The sequence below is a fragment of the Gossypium hirsutum genome, chromosome A10 (assembly GCF_007990345.1).
Source record: "Gossypium hirsutum isolate 1008001.06 chromosome A10, Gossypium_hirsutum_v2.1, whole genome shotgun sequence".
Lineage (NCBI taxonomy): Eukaryota > Viridiplantae > Streptophyta > Magnoliopsida > Malvales > Malvaceae > Gossypium > Gossypium hirsutum.
This window is the reverse complement of record NC_053433.1, coordinates 596,971-622,069: the sequence shown is the minus strand read 5'-3', so window position 1 is coordinate 622,069 and position 25,099 is coordinate 596,971. Positions and strand designations below refer to the sequence as shown.

The following is a 25,099-nucleotide window of genomic DNA, read 5'->3' as shown; positions in this document are numbered from 1 at the left end:
ATGATAGAATTAGTAATTAGATTCTAGAAAGCATGAAATTGATGTTTAATAAATACTTTTCCATAAAAAAAGCATATTTAATGCACACACAAAATCAATCCTATTTGGTTCCAAATCACCTTTTCATATAAAATAGCAATAACAACAGCAACAAAGAAACACATTACCATTATCTAATCCTATAAACCCTTTAAAAACTTAGTACCAAACAATCCTTTATTTTCTTTTCATCTTTTGGTTCAAAACACAAAACCAAAGCAAAGTACAATTTAATGAAGCATAAAAACCAGAAAATAAAATTAAAAATTATCCCTTAAAATCTAGCTTCAACCGGCAAAGGTGGAATACTCTGTTCATGCCTGAAGAAATTTTCTGGGTCAACTTTAGTTTTCACTTTGACCAACTTGTTGAAATTATCTTTGAAGTACTTAACCCCCAACCACTAGCTTCAATGAAGCTAGTGCTTGCATTTTTGTTGGTCCCTAAATCAAGGTCCCTATAATTTACATATGCAGTTCTCGGGAACATTGATACATATGGTGCCATGTAATTGTAAAGTCTACGGATCCAATCGATATGCTTGGATTCATTTTTATCACCATCTTGCCATGCACTTACATATTGGATCATGATTTTGTTACCTTTCCGGTGAGGAAACGGGGTTTCCGATTCTGATATCCGAGCCATCATACCGCCGTAAGGGTTCCATATCATCAGCGGAGTATCTTCTTCCATAAATCTTTTCCATAAACCTTCTAATGCTGTTTCTGGTATATTTGATTTAACGAAATCTGATTTAGCCTTGAAATAGTTCTTGAATGTGGACTTACCTTGAAGGAGAACTTCCGGTGGAGTGTTGCTTGGGTATCCAGCGATATAAAGAACCGATTTAATCCAACTCGTTTCGATGCAATCTTTTCGAGTTAGTCCTAATTCGGGGAAACTTTGTTGCATTATCTCTACGAGTCTATCAGCTTCACCAAGGAACAAGGAATTGTATGATGTTGTCACGGTTTTCTCGCCGTTGATCATTGCCGTTTGGATGATAACTCGAATGAAAAGGTCATCGTCGAGGTTATCGGCAACCTCGATCCATCGATGGAAGATTTTGGTACCGTTTTGTTGTAAGGACTTGGTGATAGTAAAGACTGTCACGGTAGATGGTACTGGTACTAGCTGTATTTTCCATTGAAGAATAATGCCAAAGCTTCCACCTGCACCACCACGGATTGCCCAAAAAAGATCTTCACCCATAGCTGCTCGATCGAGGACACGTCCATTAACATCGACAATTCGAGCATCGATAACATTATCAACACCGAGACCATATTTTCTCATCATAGAACCATACGCACCTCCCGTTATATGCCCACCAACACCTAAACTAGTACAAAGACCTGCAGGGAAACCATGGATCTTACTTTTTTCGTAAATCCTATAATAAACTTCGCCGATCGTCGCACCAGCTTGGATCCAAGCAGTATTATTCTCGATATCGACTTTCACCGATCGTAACTTCGAGAGATCAACCAGGATGAAAGGTGATTCGGTTTCCGATACGTAAGACATCCCTTCGTAATCATGACCTCCGCTACGTACTCTCATGTGAATCCCAAGTTCTTTGGAACAAATGACAGCGGCTTGGACGTGGGATTCATTCAACGGCATGATGATGAACTCGGGTTTCGGCACCGGCGGCTCTAAGTACCTTAGGTTCTGTGCCGTGGACTGCAAGACAGTGGAAAAAGAAGCATTGTTTGGGGTAAAAAATTCAGTGGACACGGGAATAGGGATCTCGGAATTGGCTTTGAAACATTGAATGAATTTTTCTTGAATGGGATTTAATTTAAAGCTTTTAGCATGGCAGGTGGAAGCTGTTGTTGAAGACGAAAAATGAAGGACTAAAAGCAATAAAAATAAGGAAGAAATGGAGGTAAACGCCATTGTTATGTTTTTTGTTCTTGGCTCATATGGTTTTAAGGAACATGAGGATTTGATTCAAGTTTTATAGATGACAAAGGAAAGCTTGTGTTTTAATGGAGGCAAACGTGTAATTGAGCTAATCTTAACGTCATAATCAACTTCTGGTTTAAGGGCGGCAGCTATCCATTTTATTACACCGGAGCACAGTGACTACAATTAAAGGGTAAGATGCAATTTTAAATTTTAAAAAATTAAATTAAAATTTTATCGTTTTAGAGACAAAGGTATAATTTTTTTCAAATATATATTTTTTACTTGACTCGACAAGTTAAATTAAATCTTATTAAATTATATCGTGCTAATTAATAAAAAATTATAGTTGGTCACATATATGAAAATATTTATAAATATATTAATAATGGTTGAAATATAAAATCCCTAAAATTGACAGGGAATATGTTAATGTGATGTGAAATGTGTTGGGCTACTGCAAATCCATGCGTAAAGGCTCAATTAAGACATTCTTTCCCTTTTTCTTTTTTATTTTTATTTTTATTTTCTCTTAGCTAATATAATGCATTAACTTTTTTTATTCTCAATCCAGTTGTCATATGCCTGTCACCTCTCAATTTGATCCAAAAAAAATGATTTAATCATAAAAAATTTTATTCTACTTAATTTAAATTAGAAATTATTTAAAATTCAACTTGAAATAAATTAAATTTAGAAGGACGACTGAAATAAATAATCTAAAATGATCTGGTGTAGCCAAAAGGACCGGCAAGAGTTTTGGAACCTTTGGTCAAATGGCCAAATTGCTTTTTAAGCCTTTCCCAAAATTATAAGATTTAGTTTTGGTTTCTTTAACTTTTGATTAAATGATTTCTTTTTTTTTTTAATTTTAACCCTTTTGAAAAATTAATCATTCAATTTAAGCTTTTTAATACAAAATTTTTAACTTTGATCCCTTAAATTTTATTATTTTATCTCAGCTTTTCTAAGCAAAAAATTTTAAATTTGCTCCTACGATCTAATCCGACATTCTTGACTTATAAATCTAAATGATTCAAACAAAAAATAGTTTAAACACCAAAGCTAAAAATTAACCAAATTTAATTGACTCGAATGAATAAAAATTTTAAAATAATCTCATTATAAATTCTGATTATATCTACTTTTTTTGATACAATGCCTAAAATTACCCATAGCCCATCTCCAACCCTCCTATAATGTGTTTTAATGCACTCAAATCTACGTCTCCTATATTGATAATAATACCTATATCAGTCGAGTTAAGACTCAATTCTTAATCCAAAAAATTTTAAAACTGTATGAAAAGCATAAACTTGAGCAGTTAATTTGGAGAAGATGTGTGGTCAAAAATATATAAAAAAAGAAAAGGATTAAAGCATGTAAACCATGTTGGTCGGTTGGTTAATTAAATGTGTTGTTTGTTTGTTTTCTTCGTCTCTTCCAATGTGAGAATCTCAGCTCATACTTTAATCACTCCTAAGAATTAGGCTTTTTTTTTCTTTAATGTGTAAAAAAAGTTCAAAAGAAAAGGAGAATGAATGTATATAAACTATTATTTGATATACTGTTAGCAGAATTTTTAGGTTCTATAAATAGAGTTAGAAGTTGACAAGTATTTTAGGTATAATAAAATATTTATATATATAAAAAAAAGAAACACGTGGTAATATTTTTTGGTAAATTACAAGAGAGTAAAGCCCTAACAGCAAAATAAATAGCGCGACTCAAACTCAAGCAATACTTGGGGCAGTGAACACCCTCACCATCAGGCCAATACATGGGACTCAACACGTGGTAATTTTTTAAGACTATTTGTGAAATAGACAAAAAAAAATATGCTACTAGTGTACCAAATGTTAACCTATAAAGTATACTATAGTTAAATTTACATTATTAAATTGAGTGATAAGAAGTTTTGAATTCTTGTGGTAAATTCTCAAATTCAAGTTCTAGGATGTAAAAAATAACATTTGGAAAGCTTGATTCTTTGATTAAATATATAATTTGGCTTGATTTTGAATTTAATTAGGATCTAATGTGACTAATAAATATCGAAGAACATTGGAAAAAAAGATAAAAGTAATTTTTTTCGGTTTCTTTTTTTTTTATGGTTCATGTTTGAGGTTTGTGACTGTTGTTTTTAACAATGTCGTCTCTAATGATCAAACTTGTATTCTTTCATTAGGAGTGATGTACATTACCTTTGCACTCAACACTTATTGATAAGATAAAACAATATTTAATACTTGAACTTAACAACTTTTCTCATCTTAATCCCTGAACATTTTTAGTCTACAACCTTAAAACTTAACATTTTTTTAATTTGATCTCTAAACTTGCATTCTGTTAAAATGTGATGTTACAAATTTGTAAAAAAATTTAAAATATAAAAATAAAATTTAGATAATAACGTAATATAATTTCAAAGTGACATATCATCATATTTTAACAAAATTCAAGTTTATAGATTAAATTAAAAAAAACTAAATTCTAAAACTATTGTGAACAGAAAATAAAGGAAATTCAATGTTCATGAACTTAAATTGTAACCATAAATAGATTCAAATGATAAACAGCTTGAAATCTTAGTAAGTAAATCTCAAATTAAAATTTTATAAATGTGAAAAATAAAATTAAAAAAATATTTTTTAATTAAAAATTTAATTCAACTCAAATTTGAATTTTAATTAAAAAAATGACTAAGAAAAAGTATTAGTCAAGTGTATATTATTAGAAAATGACTGATGATGGGACACCATTTCTGGGTCTATATTTATTTGTGTTCTTTCTTACAAGTTTTGCTTTTCTATAAGTCTTATCTTAATTGCCAAATTCAACACTACTTTTTGTTGTGCACATTTTTTATAAAAGTGTTAATATATAGATTCAACCTTTTAATTTTGACAATCTTTTTCTTTAGGTTGGCATTCCTTACATTTATTAATTCCTATAATAACATCGTTTGCTTTTTTTTAAGAATTTGTGACGTGGACACTTATTGGATTCATAGGTGGATTCATCTATAATAATTTTTAAATTTTTAGAAAAACCTTAAAAATTTAAAAAAAACACGAAATATATAAATTAGAAAATTTCAAAAAAAAGAATATATATATATAAATTTAAAATAAAAAATAACAAATTTAGTTAAAATTCAAACAAGTTTTAAAAAAATATGTTTAAAAATAAATTATAAATAAATTTGGTTATTATTTTTTAGAAAATTATAAGAAATTGTAAAAATTTAAAATATTTTAAAATATTTTTTTTAAAAATTGACCGGTTGACGTTAGTCAACTCTATATCAACATCGGTTAATGCTAGTCAAACTCAGTCAACGCTTGATCAATTTTTCATTATTGTTTTCATCTTTTATAAATTTCTAATACTTTTTTGTATTTTTTAAATTTTATATGTTATATTTTTTTAGATTTAAAAAAAATTATTTTTATTATTTATTTTTTTAAAGTTGAGTATTTAAATATTAAGTTTTTAAATATTAAATTTTAATGTAAATTTTTTATTTTCATAATTTATATTTATATATTCAATTTTTTTATAATTTATAATATCTCTTAAAAAAATTAAAAATTTTCTATTTTTATTCAATTCTTTTCTTGAATTTAAGAATGATTAAAGATGAATCCACTAATTGTTCGCTTATTTCTCCTCGTGTCACCTCTATACTTATTCACATAATCAAATTCTTAAAAAAAAAAAACCGCATTAATATAGGGACTAATTTGTATAACAAATATCAACCTTGAAGACTAATATGATAAAAAAAAATTTAGAGGCCAACATAAAAAAAATACCAAATTCAGGGGACAAGCCTTTATAAAATTATTTTACCCATCCCATCCCATCCTTAATTAAATTTTGTCACTTAATTAAAAATACTAATCAATCTTCATTCTTTTCAATTTTTTTATTTATTTATCAAAAAGCTATAATCCCATTTAGAATTTGATACCGATTGATGGGTCTAAACCCTTTTTTTTTTTTACTGTCAATGCATGGGAAAAATAAATAAATATTATTTTCATTATATTTATTGCTTAGTTATGCACAACGTCAAGCTTACCTAATATTCTCTTTAATTTAATGAAAACCCCTTCTTATTCATTTATTATCCAAATTTTTTATCATACAGGAAGAAGTAAATTAAATAGATCCAATTTTTTGGTGATATAACAGTAATATTATCAGTACCAAGTTGATCAAGAAGCGTCATTGGAAGAGAGTAATAGAAAACACTTTGTAGTATTTACCCCGAAGCCATCAGTGTTAGACCATCAGCAAGTTTATTATTCTCTCTGTAAATATGTTGGATAACTACGTCGCACTCCTTTAAATAATCTCGAGCTTTTCGAATTAAATTGATATCTCCATCTTTAGCATAGTTGGTCTAACATTTTTTTTTAATTCACTAGAAAAATACTTAAGATTAAATAAATAAAGATAGATGGAAAAAATTGATGTCAAATCTTTAAAATAAAAAAAAACATGTTATTACTTGAAGAAACTATTTCCACCCTCCAATTTGCCAAAAGCTTTCACCGATCCACTTATACGCCACGCCACGCCACGCCAAGCAAATTCTATATTATTTTTTATTAGGTCTAATTATGATACTAATCCTTCTATTCTAATAAAATTTCGGGCCTAATCTCTTAATTTTGATTTAGCATAATTTGGTCCTTTACTTTTTATAATATTATTAGTAGATCTAAATTGATAACACCTTTTAATTGTTGTTGTTAAAGTGATGACAAGAGTTTTCTTTTCATTATTATTCAATCACATAATCAAAGTTACTTGAAAATCCAATAAACTATGTTTAGCCGATAATAAATTTCCACATCAACTAAATTTCAACTTAGACGGTGTTATCAAATTATAAGAGTAGAAAGGCTAGATTATGTCAAATTAAAGTAAGAAAATGAAATCATATCTTTCAATATAATAGAGGGACTAAAACACAATTAGACCGTTTATTATAATAATTATTTGTGATGAATTTGTAACATTTGTTCATAAAGGGAAGGCAAGTATGCTTCTGCTTATGCTTTTTTATAATAAATGGGGCATTGAAAGGAACCACATCTGTTTTCCTTTGAAGGAATCCTATTCTGTTTCTTCCACTACAAACAAATACCAATTACAATAGGTTTGGACTTGTAGTAACCCAACCTATATTTCTATCTTTTTTTCCAAATTTATGCCTTTGCCATGTGAAGTTTCTCATATATGGTAATTAAAATCAAATAAATCTGAACTCGAGTATCAGTCTGATAGTTAAGGTGTTTATTATTCCAGGTGTTGCTTGGACTTGTTGCTGTTAGAGTTTTGCCCTTCTCTTATAATTCACTAAAAAATAAAAAAAAATCTCATCATGGATTTCATTTTCTATTGGGAATAAATCTTAAATTATGTATAAATTTTGTTTCAGCGTGTAATTTGATTTATAAATTTTGATTTGGTATAATTATATGCATGAAATTTTGATTATGGTTCAAATGCGTAAATGAAACTTTAAATTTTGATGCAATCATGTTAATTTAAAGAAATAAATACATCAGCTTATTTTTTTATTGGATAAATATAATTATTTGTGTATGCAATATATAAACATAAAAGGATGTTATATCAATAATTATGTTAATAATTTGTGAGAATTGGATCAAATCAAAATTTCATATATAAAATTGTATAAAAACAAAATTCATGTATAATTTTGATATTTATCCCTTTCTACTATGCAACGATGGAGATGTTAGTCAAACTATTTTAATTTATCGAAATTTTGTCTTTACACTTTACGAACACTGAGAAGTTAATCCGATTGCTGGTAATTGCATGAATTAGAATCGCTATCTTTGCTAATTTGTTGCATATACATTGTAGAATAGTTGATTTTTACTATATTTTTGTATATAAATTGTTGAATTATTGATTTATAGGTTTGTAATCTGACGAGAATATTTAATATGTTGGATAATGTGGACATCACATACATATAATAAAAATACTTACATGGTATTATTTTACTGTCATAAAGGGTTATCATAAAATGTTTGCCCAAATTAAAAGTGATTTAATTTGGTTAATGTTTATTGAACTTTGATTATTAAATAACGTATGGATCCAATATATGCAGTTAATTTAGTAACTAATTTCTAATTGATGATGGGTTAATAGAAATTAAGGTTAATGTACAAAAGTTATAATTAGTATTATGGTCTACAAATTACATATAGATAACTTTTCTAAGTGCTTCACATATTTAGAAAAGAGGGAGCCATCCTCTCTAAAATATTTATGTGTTAATCTGGAAGATAAAAAAAAAATCACAAGAATCGAAGATTTCAAGATATGAATAGATTCAGGGACACTTCCACGTCTAATTTTAGTTCTTGATGATCTGATATGACAAATCCCGATTTATTAAATTTTATATAGAATTTCATAATTCTAATATTTTAATATTACTCAATTAAATTAATTTCTCAATTTTCGTAAAATAAAAAGATCAGACAAATTAAAGTAAGGGCACTAACTTCTTAAAATATGGTCCATTTACTTTAATTTATCATAATTTACTTCTCGTGATTACCTACTCAATTTTTGTAAAGTATGTTAGTCTCATTGTCGGGCAATGAAATCACCATAAATCAACAGTAAGAAACATATGTGTGAAATGAAATCTTAATAATAATTATTTGGTCTAACTATGAATTTCATCCCTCCAAGAAGTAGTCCCTTTATTAATGTAGTAATTACATTGTTGTAATTAGTCACTTTATTTTTCATATTTAATTTCACATTTAATTATGAATTTATTAATAAATTATTAGAGTAGTAACTACACTATTTTGTAATTATAAAAAGTATATAATTTCATAGACATGTTGATCTTGCCGAGTATAATTACATCTTAAAAAGGAATAAAAAAATTTATTTTTAAAAAGTCATCATGGTTAAGTACTTGTATATCTCATTCGGTTATCATCCTTCTACAAAATCGGAGCACTCAATTCAATGAAGCCTATTAATTACAATGAGTTGGGGATAAATTCATGTAAGTAACGAATAAGTAAAATAACAAAGAAATTAAAAAGATCGTACGTATAAATTTTTACGTGGAAAAACTTCTTCGAAAAGGATATATAAAAAAATCACAGGTAAATATAATTTCACTAAATCGGCATAAACAAAGAGTACAAAGATAGAGATAAAAATTAAACCCCAAAAACAAAACTCTCAAAACTGAAACACAAAATTTTCTGAAAACTTATAAAAGCTAATACCTAAATGTGTTATGAGTTAAATTTTCTAGGGTAGAAAATGACCTATTTATAGACTAAATTTGTAGGTCAAATAATCTTAGTATAATCTACACTAATCATTGATTGAAAGAAAAAAACTGAAAAAATTGCATGACACGTTGTCACGTTCCCTATCATGTCATCGCGACGTCATTCCTACTTCTCCCTTGTTTCGTCGTTGCAACGTAGCATGACTCATCATCACAACATCGCTCTCTATTTGTATCTACTCCACACAATGATTATCTTAACATGTGATATACATGTATTTACAAATAATTACATTGAGATCTATTAATCATTACAAATAATTACACTAAAATCTAATTACAATTTGAGGATAATTTTAGAAAATAACTTAATTAACTTTCCGTTTATGGCATTTCACATTAACCCATATTTTCTGTAGGAGAAAAAAGTAAGATTCCTACGTAAATATTATGTCAATGAATATGTAGGTATTTTTTTCCCTTTACCTTTTGCAAAGCTACATTAATATCACATCTTGCATTAATTTCCAATTATACTCTAATGTGCTTTTTTTTTAATAATCTTTTTTCCTTTTGACCCAAATACTAATTTTTTTTCAAATAAATTTTACCCTTTTTCAAAAACACTACTAGCAAATGATTGCTAATAACATTATTGAATTCTAAAAGGTGTGTGCTCAATCAAAAAAGAAAGTCAAGTAAAACTTATAAAAAGATAAAATCTCCAACGTGTGCATCAAATATAAATTCTTTTATGCCTATATAATTAACTTATTTTTTGCTATTATTTTTTAGTTAAGATTTTTCTATTTATTGAAGTAAATCTAATAATTATTTTTTCATATTTTATATCTATATAATTAACTTATTTTTGGTTAATATTTTCTAATTAAAATTTTTCTATCCAGAGTATTTATCGGAATAAGCCTAGTAAATAATTTTTCATATTCTATAAATTTATAAAATTTTAAAATTACTCTATACCGAAAACGAAAAAATAGATAGAAATAGATGAAAGGAAGACTTTTCTTGTATCAAAATTAAGACATGGGGAAGTGGAAAATTAATGGATTTAATAGCTGAAAACAACAAGTCCAAATGCAATGCAATTATCCACAATTCCAGAAGTTGAATTACAAGAATAGTAAAGCTTGACACCTGAGTAGTAGTAGGACAAGTACTTATTGTTTATTAGTCCAGTATATATATATATATGAAACTCCAATATCTGACTTTTTTGTAACATTAAATTTAATAATTGACCATTTTAATGCGTAATTTTCAAACCATGCACAACCACAAATTTTGGTGGTGTAGGTTTAATGATTTAATTATTATTTTTTATAAAAATTATAAATCATTATTTTGTTATTTTATTATTATTATTTTCGTAGGTTAATTCATGGTGGGAGTTTTTAAAATTGGTATCATAGTAATTTTAACCTTTAACATTTATATATTATGTTAATTTAGTTTTGATTCAAAAAAAAATTAATTTTTAGCGTTTACATATTGTATAATTTCATCTTTTTTGTAATTTTACTTTTTTTTATAATCCTTTCGCATGAAAAGCTAAAAATAATTATCAGCTAAATTTAATTGAAAATATACAAAAATAGAAACACTAAAAAATCTTATATAATAATTTTCATATTTTTTCATTGTTTTAAATTTAACCCTCAATGTCAAAGAAAAGTAAAATTTCAAAAGAAAAAGAAGAAGACCAAATTATACTATGCGTAAATGTTGACGGTTAAATTATTTAAAAATTAAACATAAATTGATATAATTTATAAATATTGAAGACTAAAATTGTTATTATATTAATTTTAAAAATTATCACAGTTACTAGTTTGCAGCAAAAATAAAATTCCTTATTTTTAAATTCATTTACTTAAGGTAGCATTACCTTACTTACTAAAATTACATAAAAACAAGATGCAAAATAGAAAGGAAAAATACCATTATTATTATGAATTTAATCCTTATAATTTAATTTGATTATTTTTAGTCTTTGTATTTTTTAAAATTTTAAAATTTCAGTCTTCACGATACTTGTTAAATTCATTAAGTTAAGTTTTGTTACTTTTAAAATTTAATATGGCAAATATATTGCCAAATGTGTAATGCCACGTCATCTTATTGTTTTCATATATTACTTACAAAAAGTCTAATTAATGGATTAATTATTGTCATTTGTGTTAAAATTAAAATTTAAAAAATCTAAAAGTATAGAGATTTAAAATGATAAAATTGAAAAATAGGAAAATTCTACAACTGTAGGAGACAAGACTAGCTAGCAATTGAATTTAAACAAAAAGATTTAACTATTATTATTTAGTTCAAGACTAAAATTTCAAAATTAAGAAACTAAAAGAACTAAAATTGATCAAATTAAAATACAGAAACTAAATTTATAATTTTTTCAAATTAGAAGAACTGATAACAGAATTTAATGAAAAAAGAAGAAGAAAAGAAAGGAACTCGGAAGTATATTAATAAACTACATCTATATATCTTTCTTCTATTATATGGTCTCACTTAGTACGAGGAGGAATGCTTTGTTCATTTCTGAAAAAGTTGTTAGGATCGACGGCGGTTTTCACGTCGACCAACCTCTCATAATTTCCGGCGAAATAACTCTCCCCATATACTTTACCTTCTTCATAGCTCCAATTTTCTGCCACACCAATGTCAATGTCCCTATAATTCAAGTAAGCTCTCCTTGGGTTCTTCGACACGAACTGAGTCATGAACTCATGAAGTGCTTTCGCTTGACTCGTCCGATTCATCTCCGTTTCATTCCCCGGCTCGTTCCAGTTCACTGAGTACTGTATCTTATACAAATTCCCTTTCCGATGTGGGAACGGTGTTTCTTTATCGTCGATTTCGTCCATTCTTCCACCGTATGCGTTGCATGCTAATCCCACGTTTCCTAATTCGACCATCTTTTGCCATAATGATTCCAACCCATTTTTGGAAATCGGAGTCTGAACGTAATCCGATTTCCTCTTTAAGAAATCGGCGTCGTTAACGTTCCGGTCAAGCAAAGCTGTCGGTGGTGTTCCGGCATCGAAATTTGCCCACCAAAGAACTGAGTCAATCCATGTCATCTCTGTGCAGTTCTCGTTTTTTAAACCTAACTCAGGGAAATCTTTGCTTAATAAAGCTACGACACCGTCGGCGTTCCCTAAATACTGTCCGATCACCGTCACTCTCATCGTCCTTTGCCGGTTTCTTGTAACCGGCTGCAACAGCATTCTCGTGAAGAGATTTTCATCGGTCGTCGGAGCAATGGATTGCCATTTTAAAGCAATGTCAGTAGCGTTATCAGCTAATAATCTTTCGAGTCTGAAAACGGTGACCGTTTCCGGTACACGAACTAGTTTAACTTTATAAGCTAAAACGACACCAAAACTGGCTGCTCCACCGCCTCTTATAGCCCAAAAAAGATCCTCTCCCATGGCTTTACGGTCTAGAATTTTACCGTCGACATTAACTATCTTAGCATCGACGATATAGTCCGAAGATAAACCGTATTTCCTCATCAAAGTACCGTAACCGGCTCCGCTAAGGTGGCCACCAACGCCGACGGTAGGACATAACCCAGCCGGAAATCCATGGACGTTGCTCTTTTCCCATATATTATAATAAAGTTCACCGAGTGTCGCACCGGTTTCAACCCAAGCAGACTCGTCCGTCATATCGATAGATATAGACCGAAGGTTAAACATGTCGAGTACAAAGAAGGGTTTATCGGAAACATAAGATAACCCTTCGTAATCATGACCGCCGCTACGAATTTTGAGCTGAAAACCGACTTTCTGAGAACAGATTACGGCTGCGGAAACATGGGATTCTTCCAATGGAGTGATGATGATGACCGGTTTAGGCGTCGAAGAGGTGTTGAACCGAGCGTTACGAATGTACGCTTGCAAAACTGATGCGTAAGAAGGGTTGGTGTTGGAGAAGAGAATGGTGGAAACATTTTGGGAAGGATTAATGGATTGGCTTAAGCATTGGAGAAGCGATTGGTAAGTAGGGTTGGAGGCTGCGGATGAAATGGAAATGTTGAGGAAAAGAAGAGAAAATAGAAGTGAAATCGCCATTGAATTTGACATTGTCGTGTGCTTTGTTTTGTGTTAATGGTATGGTGTTGTAATATATGTAGATGATGAATGGGATATTTATAAGGTTGATCCTTTCTCCAGTGTGCAATGGTTTTTAAATATACGCGGCCTTGACTATCAACAAAGTCAAAGACAAGACATTACATGGGAAAATTATTCAGACAGAAAATGAAAAACCGTGTGACATAATAAACTACTTTTCTTATCTTTTGTTTCTTAGCCAAATCGGCACGTAGTATTATATATGTGGTCTATTTTGGTTTTAGTCCTTCTGTTATGCTGAATTTTTTGGGATTTAATTCTTCTATTTTAATTTGATATAATTTAGTTCATTTGCTTTTACAAGTGTCGTCTGATTGAAGCAGAGGAAGTTTGGTATTGTTCCAATGGTTAGGCACCTAACGAGTGCTTTTGCTTTCCAAATCAATCGCTACTTTAAGCATTCGGGTTTTTAATAGAGCGGGGAAACAAAACTCCTACGAAAGAATACCGTACTTGTTGAGGGGTCAAATGATACTTTACTGACTTCTCCTCAAGGAGTCGGAAATCCCTCGACAATAATGTTAATACTAGTTTCAAATTGATAACACCATTACTTGTTGTTGTTCAAGTAACGAGGTTGGTTTTTTTAATTGTTATTCGTGTATATAGTTACTGGCATGCAGAAAAATCTAGTCAATCATATTCAACCAATAATAAATTTACATGTTAGTTGGATGTATAAAGTTTTTTAAAAAAAATTCTATATTCAATGACAGTAATTAATGATATTACCAATTCGGACCTACTAAATACTAATAACATTATAAAAGTAGAATCAAATTGTATCAAATTAAAGTTGAGGGATTAAAATCAAAATTAACCCTTTATATTTATGTAAATACTAATGATATTATTTGACCATATCTTTTCATATGCATCGTAATTAATTTACTTAGAAAAAAGAAAGTGTATTTTGATTTTTCTAAATTTAAGCCATATCTTATCAAGGATTTTTTTTTTTGCTTATTATAGATATTTCTTTCTCGGATGGAACAACACATTTTTTGAAAAATATTTTAATTAGCGTATTATTATTATTTTTTTCTAAAATAAATTATGAGAATAATATATTTGATTCAAAATGATAAATTAATTTGTTAAATTCATGCCTCATAAAATCAAACTTATATAAATTAAATATAAAATCCATTTCTTTTCAAAAAAAATTCCTTAATTAACCCAAAATATAATTGCACATTTTCCAATATCTTCTAATACTTTTATTTATTATTAAGGTTGAATACTCAAAAAAAGCTGCAAATTAAGTGAGAATTAGGTATATGTATTGATTTTAGTAGTTGTAATATTGGAAAAAAAAGTCAACTCTTGTTGGTAGAAAAAACAGAAAAGAAGAAGAAGAAGAAGAAGAAAAGTCTGGGGAGGGATGATGGGGAAATATCTTATTTGCTTCAATCTATTTCATAAAAAAAATTGGAATAATTGTCAAATTTGAACATGTATTTTGTTTTAATGTGTAATTCAATGCATAAATTTTCATTTGGTGCAATTATATACATGAAATTTGTATTGTCGCTCATATGTATACATGAAACTTTGATTTTGGTTGAATTGTACATATTTGAAGAAACAAATATATACATTTATTTTCATATTAGATTAATATATTGTTTGTATATGTAATATCCAACAGAAAATGTTACTAATTCGATAATGTTAGTAAAATTTCAAAATTGAATCAAAATTAAGATTTCATGTATAAAATCGCACAAAATCAAAGTCGTTGCACATTGAATCAAAATTTATGTATAGTTTTGATATTTATTTAAAATAAATAAAACCTGAAGTAATTAAAGTATTTAGTACTCTATGAGTAGAGGTATGATTTTTACTAGTATTGATACATATTGGTATTGGTCTATTTTGATGTGTCGTTTTAGATTTATCACTATATATATTTAGAAAAAAATTAATATATATAAATATATTTACAAATATAAAATAAATAAAATTAATTAATTTCAAATATAAAATACTTAACTACTATATAAAATAGATTTCAAATTGGAAATTTTAAACCTTATTTAAAATTCTCAATTAATTTTTAATTTTTTTATAAATTCTCAAATTCTCAAATATAATTTATTTTGATAAATTGTATTAGTTAAACTTTTTATATAAGAACATTGTCTAGCTAAGGATGATAAAAAAATATAAGTAAAAGTTTGTATATAATGGACTATGAGCAGTACATATGTCCATAAGTGAACAATATTAAGATAAAAATTCATAATATTATTCAAAACAATTAGGAAATAAATATGAACACAAATTAATTAGGGGTATATTTCAAAATTACACATGAATTTTTATCTAATGTGTAATTTTATATATAAATTTTGATTTGGTGTAATTATACACATGTAATTTAATTGTAATTCAAATGAACATATGAAATATTAATTTTAATCGATTTATTTATATATTAGATAAATATAATAATTTGAGTATGCAATATGTAAATTTAAAATGATCGTATATTATTAACTATATTAATAGTAAATTACAAAACATTTACAAACATTAATAATTTTGAAATTTATATAATAAATTCTTTTTTTTTCGTATTTTAAAAGCTATTTCAATATTGCTCTTACCGTCGAAAAGAACCTCAAAATCACAATACTTTTATTTCTAGAAAGTGCTTTGAGATGATGAAAAGACAATGCTAAACCAATCCTAAGCCGTTTTAGTGGAGCGAGGAGGGATGCTTTGCTCGTTCCTAAAGAAGTTGTTCGGATCAACAGCGGTCTTCACGTCGACCAGCCTATCAAAATTTTCGGCAAAATAACTCTCACCATACACTTTACCTTCTTCATAGCTCCAAGTCTTAGCAGAACCAATATCAATGTCCCTGTAATTCAAATAAGCCCTCCTAGGATTCTTGGACACGAACTGAGTCATAAACTCGTGAACGGCTTTGGCTTGAGTCGTGTACTTAATATCAGCTTCATTACTAGGATCATCCCAATTTATAGAGTATTGTATCTTATACAAATTCCCTTTCCGATGGGGGAATGCACTCTCTTTAGTATCGATTTCATCCATTTTACCACCGTATGAATTACCAGTCAATCCCACTTTTTCATTTTGAACCATCTTTTGCCATAATGATTCCAACCCATCTTTAGGTATCGGTGTTTGAACATAATCTGATTTCCTTTTCACGAATTTAGTGTCTTTATTGTTTCGATCCAACAATACGTTTGGTGGTGTACCTAAATCGAAATTTGCCCACCAAAGAACTGAGTCAATCCACGGCATCTCAGTGCAATTCTCTTTGTTTAAACGTAGTTCAGGGAAATCTTTGTTCAATAAGGTTAAAAGGCCATTGATGTCACCTAAATACAGTCCCATGACCGTCACTTTCACCGTTGTTTGCTTGTCTTTCGTATTGGGTTGTAAAAGCATTCTCGTGAAGAGATTTGGATCGGTTGTGGCGCCGACGGTTTGCCATTTGAAGGCAACTTCGGTGCCATTATCGTCTAAGAATCGTTCGACTCTGAAAACAGTGACCTTTTCTGGTACTTTAACGAGTTTAATCTTATAAGCTGTAACAACGCCGAAGTTCGCTCCACCTGCGCCTCTTATAGCCCAAAAAAGATCCTCTCCCATGGCTTTTCGGTCTAGAATTTTTCCGTTGACGTTAACTATCTTGGCATCAATAACATAATCTGTTGTTAAACCATATTTTCTTATCATGGTACCGTAACCGGCACCACCGATATGTCCACCGACACCAACCGTAGGACAAACCCCGGCAGGAAATCCATGGACATTACTCTTTTCCCATATATGATAATAAAGTTCACCGAGTGTCGCACCAGTTTGAACCCAGGCTGACTCGTCTGGTATATCGATAGATACGTCCCGAAGATTATACATGTCGAGGAGAAAAAAGGGTTTATCGGAAGTATAAGATAACGCTTCGTAATCATGTCCGCCGCTACGGATTTTGAGCTGGAAACCAACCTTTTGGGAACATATTACCGCTGCTGAAACATGGGATTCGTCCGATGGAGTAATGATGATAGCCGGTTTAAGCGTCGAAGTCCTATTGAATCGAGCGTTATGGATACGTGATTCCAAAATGGATGCAAAGGAAGGATTGTTGTTAGAGACGATAACGGCGGATACATTAGGGGAGGGAATGATTTCACTCAAGCATTGAAGAAGGGATTGATATGTAGGATCCGAAGCTGCCCATGAAAATGAAAGGTTGAAGAACACAAGAGAGAAAAACACAAGCAATAGCTTTGATATTGCCATTTTGTTTTGTTTTTGTTTTCAAATGTTGAATTTGATGAAATATTTAACTTATTTCTCATCTATGTTTATTGTTCTTATTATAGAATACTTCTGTTTTTTGTTTTTTTTAACGGAGGAACGTAGTTTTTACTTAATTATTTATTTACGGTTTTCACGTTAGTATTTTGCACCATGCATTGCAAGTTGTTTAGCTTTACACCAATGGTGTTTTGCTTATTATAGATTTCCCCTTTTTTTCAACATGCAATTCCAATTTTTTTTTGTCTTATTCAGGTCCATTTTACAATCTATATTTAGGGTTCGTAGTTGTTCTTCCGAACAATGTCTTCTTCAAGGTTTAAACATTTGTCTCCCCTTAAAAATTCAATGTGTCTTATCATTGCAACAATACTTATTGGCCAAAACAACTTTTTTTAAAGTATATTGTAGTTACTGTATCAACTTTTTTATACAAAAAATACTATGTGTTATATAAGGAATATATAGCACGCCATATATATATCTAACTCGATATTTGACCCCTCGCTTATTCCCTAGTTTTCCTATCAAAGACATTTGTGCTTACCACTTACCTAGTCCGTGAGGTATAGTTCAGTTAGCCATGGTCTTGCTCGCCCCAGTTCGCCTATATCATTTGGAGAGTATTTGAGGATACGTGTAACCCCTAAGAGGGTAACGTGTCACCACGCATGACTCTTAGTTACCCTTAGCACATCACATCAGTAGACTCTGCCTTTTATATATATATATAAACACCCAATGTTATATTAATTACGATAAGTTTATAAAAGTCTTAATATCGCAATACGAATATTATTATATTAGTTAATAATAACTAATTGTTTAAACATAATTAAAATTATTATATGATAAATTCAATCTTTACCATATACATACAAAAACATTAATAATTAAAAAACATAAAAGGATTGTCAAAAAATATCATAAAAGGGTAAAGTAAATCCAAAAATATTAAAACCAAGAACTAAATAAAAAATATTAAAACTGCAAATTAAGGTTGGAATTAAATTAAAAGTTAAAATCAAGGGACCTAAATAAAAAAATCTCAAAATACAAAATAGTTGCTACTCTCTCCACTCACGCGAGGAACAAAGTTTTGCTCATGTGGTCTATAGTTTGTGCCACACCATTTTATTATTATTTCAATAATTATTTAATAATAATTAGTTCATTATTATTTTATTATTTCAATAATTAGTTCGTATTTTAGTAGTGTTTTTCATGTGCGACACCTAAAATTATTGTTCTTTCATATTATTTTAATAAATAATTTATAACTTATATTATTTAAAAAAATTAATTTTATCTTTTATATTATTTTAATAAAATCTCAAAAACTCTTATATTAAATTTTTTTACACTAATATAAATATATCACTCTCATTACATAATAAAATATGAAAAAGGGTAAATTAAAATAAATTTAATCTAACATAAGGAAACCTTAGAAAACCAAACATTAAAATGAATAATATGGGTGACTGGATAATTAGAGTTTATTATCATATTTCAAGAGTCATTAGTGTTGAGGGTGAATTTTGGGCCTTGAGAGATGATTTATCTTTAGTTAGGGATTTTTCAAAAAATATCGGCGGTTATTATATTATTAATGCCAAGCTTTGGGATGCTCTTTTAGGGTCTCAAAGTTGCTTGGACTCTCGATCTCAAATGGGTGGTTTTTAAGATGAATAATACTGTTGCTATTAAATTGAATCAAGCAAATTCTAGCTGAGCAACATCATTTAGTCGTGCTACGAGCTATTAAGAGCCTACTTCAACTTTCTTGTATGGTTCATATTAAACATGTTTTTCGAGAGGCCAATAAAGTAGTTGATAGTTTGGCATCAATGGTGTTCTTTAAGCCTTAGGTAGGTATATTTTCTTGCAACCGTCAGATGAAATTCTTTAGTTGCTGTACAATAAATATTCTAAAATGACTTGGCCTCACCTAGTTTAGTTATGCTTTTATTATTTTTGTACCAAAAGAAAATATTACGCATCTAGAGATTGAAGTGGATGTCACTACAATTATACACTTTTATGATCGAGAAAATCTCTAATATTTATTTATCATATTTAATTGTTGAGCAGGATCTTCCTCTACAATATAATTTTTAAGTCACTCAAACATATCTTTTAGAAAGAAAATAAATATCTTGATGTGCTATTTTATATTATTTTAGTTGTGCAACATTTTTATATTAATTAATGATAAGTAGGTCTGTACCTTGTATCACCAAATATTTTAACTTTTTATAATGTAATACATTTTTTTTTCGAAAAAAGAAAGGAATTTACATTGAAGTTCCAATGATTTAATTTGATAAAATATTATGGTAATTATTAATAATATGAGCCATTCAATGTCCATTTGTTCCAATAGTTAATTCTGGTAATTGCATGTACGAGTCCTATACACATCTATATTTCGGTAATGTTAAAATATTTTTTAGTATCAATTTGATTAATTTTAATTATTATTATTTGAATATGTTTTATTTTTAATTACAATTATATTTATAATGAAATTTAAATTTATTTAGTCATATACATTTTTTAAAATAAATATAATTATTTTCGTTTTAAATAAATACAATTACACTGAAATTATGGCTCATTTCACCCTAATAATTATAATCATATTAAATAAAAATTTCAACTGGTTTTTTAATTTTTTCACATATTTTTAATTTGAGAATTTATTAGGAAATATATCTTTTATATTTTAAATTTTTTAAAATTATATATATATAATTTTTAGATTTCTTATATTTTTTTTTATGATTATATATTTTTAAAAAATGATCAAATGAGAAATTCTCGTAACAAGCAAAGAGCTAAAAATTCCCAAAGCCTATAGCCATTGTAAAAGAATCCATTGAGAAAAACCTCAAAAAAAAAAATTGTAAACAATCAATGGCATCATCGCCTGCCCAGGACGATGCTTTGAAGAAACTCGAATTTCTCTCTCTCGTCTCCAAAGTCAGTTCCGACCTCGAGAGCCATGTTGGGTTTGCCGATAAGGTTTTGGCCGAATTCATCACCGACATGGGCCGTCACTCTAACACTGTCTATGAATTCGATGCCAAGCTCAAAGAAAACGGTGCCGAGTTGCCCGATTACTTCGTTCGCACGCTTCTCACTATTATCCACGCGATCCTGCCTCCGAAACCCAAAGCCGCCGACAAGGATTCCAAGGCGGAAAACACCGGTGACGGTAAGAAGTCTAAATTTAAAGCTTTAGCGATTGCTGATGATAAGGATACAGCCAAAGAACTAGAGAAGGAAATTGAGATGGAGATGCGAGATAGGAAGGATAAGGATAGGGATAGGGATAGGGATAAGAGGGACAGAGATAGAGATAGGGATAGGGATAGAGATAGGGACAGAGATAGGAGTAGGCATAGAGATAGATATAAGGAGGAGGAGGAGGAGGAGGATAGGAGGGATTATGGCATTCGAGGAACCCGGGATAATGAGGATGACAGGGATTTTAGGAATAGGGGCAGAAACAGGGACCGGGATAATGTGGAACGTGATGAAGACGGGGGGAGGAGTAATGGGAAGTATAGGGATAATGAGCCTGAATTGTATAAGGTATACAAGGGGAGGGTTTCAAGAGTGATGGATTCGGGTTGTTTCGTAGAGTTGAATGAGTTAAGGGGAAAGGAGGGTTTGGTTCATGTTTCCCAGATGGCTAGTAGAAGGATTCCCAATGCTAAAGATGTTGTGAAACGGGATCAGGAGGTTTATGTGAAGGTAATTTCGATTTCAGGTCAGAAGTTGAGTTTGTCTATGAGAGATGTTGATCAGAATACTGGTAGGGATTTGCTGCCATTGAAGAAGAGTTCAGATGATGATTCCTTTAGAACCAATCCTTCAGGGGGGAAAGAAGGGCCCGTGACAAGAACTGGTCTTTCAGGGATTAGGATTCTAGAGGATGAGGATGCTGCCCCATCGCGTAGGCCTTTGAAGAGAATGAGTTCACCGGAGAGGTGGGAAGCCAAACAGTTGATTGCTTCTGGTGTTTTGAGACTAGACGAGTATCCAATGTATGACGAGGACGGAGATGGAATGCTTTATCAAGAAGAGGGTGCCGAGGAAGAGTTGGAGATTGAGATGAATGAGGATGAACCTGCCTTTTTACAAGGGCAGACTAGGTACTCTGTCGATATGTCACCAGTAAAAATATTTAAAAATCCAGAAGGGTCCTTGAGTCGAGCCGCTGCTCTCCAGTCTGCACTTATTAAGGAACGGAGAGAAGTACGAGAGCAGCAGCAGAGGACAATGCTGGATTCAATTCCAAAGGATCTTAATCGTCCTTGGGAAGACCCAATGCCAGAGACTGGTGAGAGGCATCTTGCGCAGGAGCTTAGAGGTGTTGGATTGTCAGCATATGATATGCCTGAATGGAAGAAGGATGCTTATGGAAAAGCTTTGACTTTTGGACAGAGGTCTAAACTTTCAATTCAAGAGCAGAGGCAGAGCCTTCCCATTTATTAACTGAAAAAAGAACTCATTCAAGCTGTGCATGACAATCAGGTACTGGTGGTCATTGGTGAGACTGGTTCAGGTAAGACTACACAGGTAACCCAGTACCTTGCTGAGGCTGGGTACACTACAAGGGGTAAGATCGGATGTACTCAACCTCTTAGGGTGGCTGCAATGTCTGTGGCTAAGAGGGTAGCTGAGGAATTTGGTTGTCGGTTAGGGGAGGAAGTTGGTTATGCTATTCGCTTTGAAGATTGTACTGGACCAGATACTGTCATCAAGTACATGACTGACGGCATGCTTCTAAGGGAGATTCTGATTGATGAGAATCTTTCTCAATACTCGGTCATTATGCTTGATGAAGCACATGAGCGTACAATTCATACTGATGTCCTTTTTGGGTTATTGAAGCAGCTTGTGAAACGGAGGCCTGATCTTCGTCTGATTGTTACATCTGCTACACTGGATGCGGAGAAGTTTTCAGGGTATTTCTTCAACTGTAATATTTTCACAATTCCTGGGAGGACGTTTCCTGTGGAGATACTCTATACGAAACAGCCTGAGAGTGACTACCTAGATGCTGCCTTGATAACAGTCCTACAGATACACTTGACTGAACCTGAAGGTGACATTCTCCTCTTCTTGACTGGTCAGGAGGAAATTGATTTTGCATGCCAGTCTCTTTACGAGAGGATGAAAGGGCTAGGTAAAAATGTTCCAGAGTTGATTATTTTACCAGTTTATAGTGCCCTTCCTAGTGAAATGCAGTCTAGGATTTTCGATCCAGCACCTCCAGGGAAAAGGAAGGTGGTGGTGGCAACCAATATTGCTGAGGCTTCTTTAACTATAGATGGAATATTCTATGTGGTTGATCCTGGTTTTGCAAAACAAAATGTTTATAATCCAAAGCAAGGGCTTGATTCCCTAATCATAACACCAATCTCACAAGCATCAGCAAAGCAACGTGCTGGGCGTGCTGGACGTACTGGACCTGGAAAATGCTACCGCTTATACACTGAAAGTGCATATCGAAATGAGATGTCACCTACCACAATTCCTGAAATCCAGAGGATTAATCTTGGCATGATAACACTACAAATGAAGGCCATGGGCATAAATGATCTCCTTTCTTTTGATTTTATGGATCCCCCTCCACCCCAAGCTCTCATTTCTGCCATGGAGCAATTATACAGTCTAGGGGCTCTTGATGAGGAGGGACTTTTGACTAAATTGGGTAGAAAAATGGCAGAATTTCCTCTTGATCCTCCACTATCCAAGATGTTACTGGCCAGCGTGGACCTCGGGTGTAGTGATGAGATATTGACAATTATTGCAATGATCCAAACAGGTAATATCTTCTACAGGCCAAGGGAAAAGCAAGCTCAGGCTGATCAGAAGAGGGCCAAGTTTTTCCAGCCTGAAGGAGATCATTTGACTGTACTTGCTGTATATGAAGCTTGGAAAGCAAAGAACTTTTCAGGACCTTGGTGTTTTGAAAATTTTGTTCAGTCTAGATCCTTGAGGAGGGCACAGGATGTCAGAAAACAGCTTCTCAGCATCATGGATAAGTATGTTCATCTAGCTTTTGGTTTTATGATATCTTGGTTTTGCAAATTGTTTCTGGTCTTGATAGTTCTGTTCATGTTTAACATTCATGGTCCTATGATTTTAACTGTGTCCTGATCTCTGATAGTTATCTATCTTGCATTGTTTATATTTCAACATTCTTTTGACATCACTAGTCGAACAAATCTTTACTAACATTTGATATGATTATTACTACAATGATAAGCTCCAAGCGACCAACCACAGTTGCTTTACAAGTCAAAATATACAGAATATTTGAGCTTAATTGACCTGCAAATTTCTGAGTTACCTGCTTTACAAGTTTCTTACTTTTGGGTGCCATATACTAGGGATCGTGGATTTGTCCTTAGGAGAATGCAAATTTAATTGTGAATGTCTCTGATTCTCTGAACTTTCTTTTTTGCTCTTGTACTATGAATCATGGTAGTCTCTTATTGGTAATAATGTGAACATGTTCTACATTAGTGTCAACCAGTCCTATGTTCCTCTCTCTCTTGATTCATTCATCTGTCTGTGTCTGTTATGTTCACTAGTATGAGTATTAAAATACCTTTTAAGTTGTTAAAAGTTATTACTTGTGATTCAGGTTTTAACATGATAGCTGATGCTTTTGATTTTAGGTACAAATTGGATGTAGTGTGCGCCGGAAAGAACTTTACAAAGATCAGGAAAGCTATCACGGCAGGGTTCTTTTTCCATGCTGCTAGGAAAGACCCGCAGGAAGGATATAGAACACTGGTGGAGAACCAGCCTGTTTATATACACCCAAGCAGCGCCCTGTTTCAGAGACAACCGGACTGGGTGATCTACCATGAGCTGGTAATGACTACAAAGGAGTACATGCGAGAGGTAACAGTGGTAGATCCCAAGTGGCTGGTTGAACTGGCTCCCAGGTTCTTTAAAGTAGCAGATCCCACGAAAATGAGCAAGCGGAAGCGTCAAGAACGAATTGAACCACTTTATGATAGATATCATGAACCTAATTCTTGGCGGCTTAGTAAACGACGAGCTTGATATCTTTTCGTCTGCTCTGCTCTGCATCTCACCTTGTATTTCTCTGTTCAAAGTTGAGGTTTGGTTGAGGTTTCACAGGTTAGAAGCCTGAACTTACTGTCATTTCCCACTATATCATAACTTGTTCACAATTTTGTGTTATTTCCTTGCCCTATGTATAAAGTGTGTTTTATTGCTAACTCAATTGTTGTTGCCCCCATGAATTTACAACTAACAAATGCCTTAAAGGGCACCTTTTAAGATCATTACATAT

The 25,099-nt window shown here is 31.1% G+C and overlaps 3 protein-coding genes and 1 pseudogene across 3 annotated transcripts; 1 reads left to right on the top strand and 3 right to left on the bottom strand.

Moving 5' to 3' along the window:
- Positions 1–103: 103 nt before the first annotated feature.
- Positions 104–2,055, bottom strand: LOC107925154 (berberine bridge enzyme-like 15; annotated as a pseudogene).
- Positions 2,056–11,636: 9,581 nt separating this feature from the next.
- On the bottom strand, positions 11,637–13,421 carry LOC107924987 (berberine bridge enzyme-like 19). The gene has a single exon (XM_016855560.2). The coding sequence runs from the start codon at positions 13,393–13,395 to the stop codon at positions 11,812–11,814; it is 1,584 nt and encodes a 527-aa protein (XP_016711049.1). The 5' UTR covers positions 13,396–13,421; the 3' UTR covers positions 11,637–11,811.
- Positions 13,422–15,942: 2,521 nt separating this feature from the next.
- LOC107925128 (berberine bridge enzyme-like 21) lies at positions 15,943–17,742 on the bottom strand. Its single transcript, XM_016855699.2, has one exon. The coding sequence runs from the start codon at positions 17,731–17,733 to the stop codon at positions 16,144–16,146; it is 1,590 nt and encodes a 529-aa protein (XP_016711188.2). The 5' UTR covers positions 17,734–17,742; the 3' UTR covers positions 15,943–16,143.
- A 2,829-nt stretch (positions 17,743–20,571) lies between these two features.
- Positions 20,572–25,025, top strand: LOC107925053 (probable pre-mRNA-splicing factor ATP-dependent RNA helicase DEAH5). The gene is given in 2 exon segments (XM_016855619.2): positions 20,572–23,813; positions 24,453–25,025. Coding segments are annotated over 2 exon segments (3,537 nt in total). The 5' UTR covers positions 20,572–20,670; the 3' UTR covers positions 24,847–25,025.
- Positions 25,026–25,099: the final 74 nt, after the last annotated feature.

What these genes read in the sequence shown, in the direction of transcription:
- LOC107924987 (XM_016855560.2), bottom strand. Translation starts at nt 13,395, where the DNA reads ATGTCAAATTCAATGGCGATTTCACTTCTATTTTCTCTTCTTTTCCTC.
- LOC107925128 (XM_016855699.2), bottom strand. Translation starts at nt 17,733, where the DNA reads ATGGCAATATCAAAGCTATTGCTTGTGTTTTTCTCTCTTGTGTTCTTC.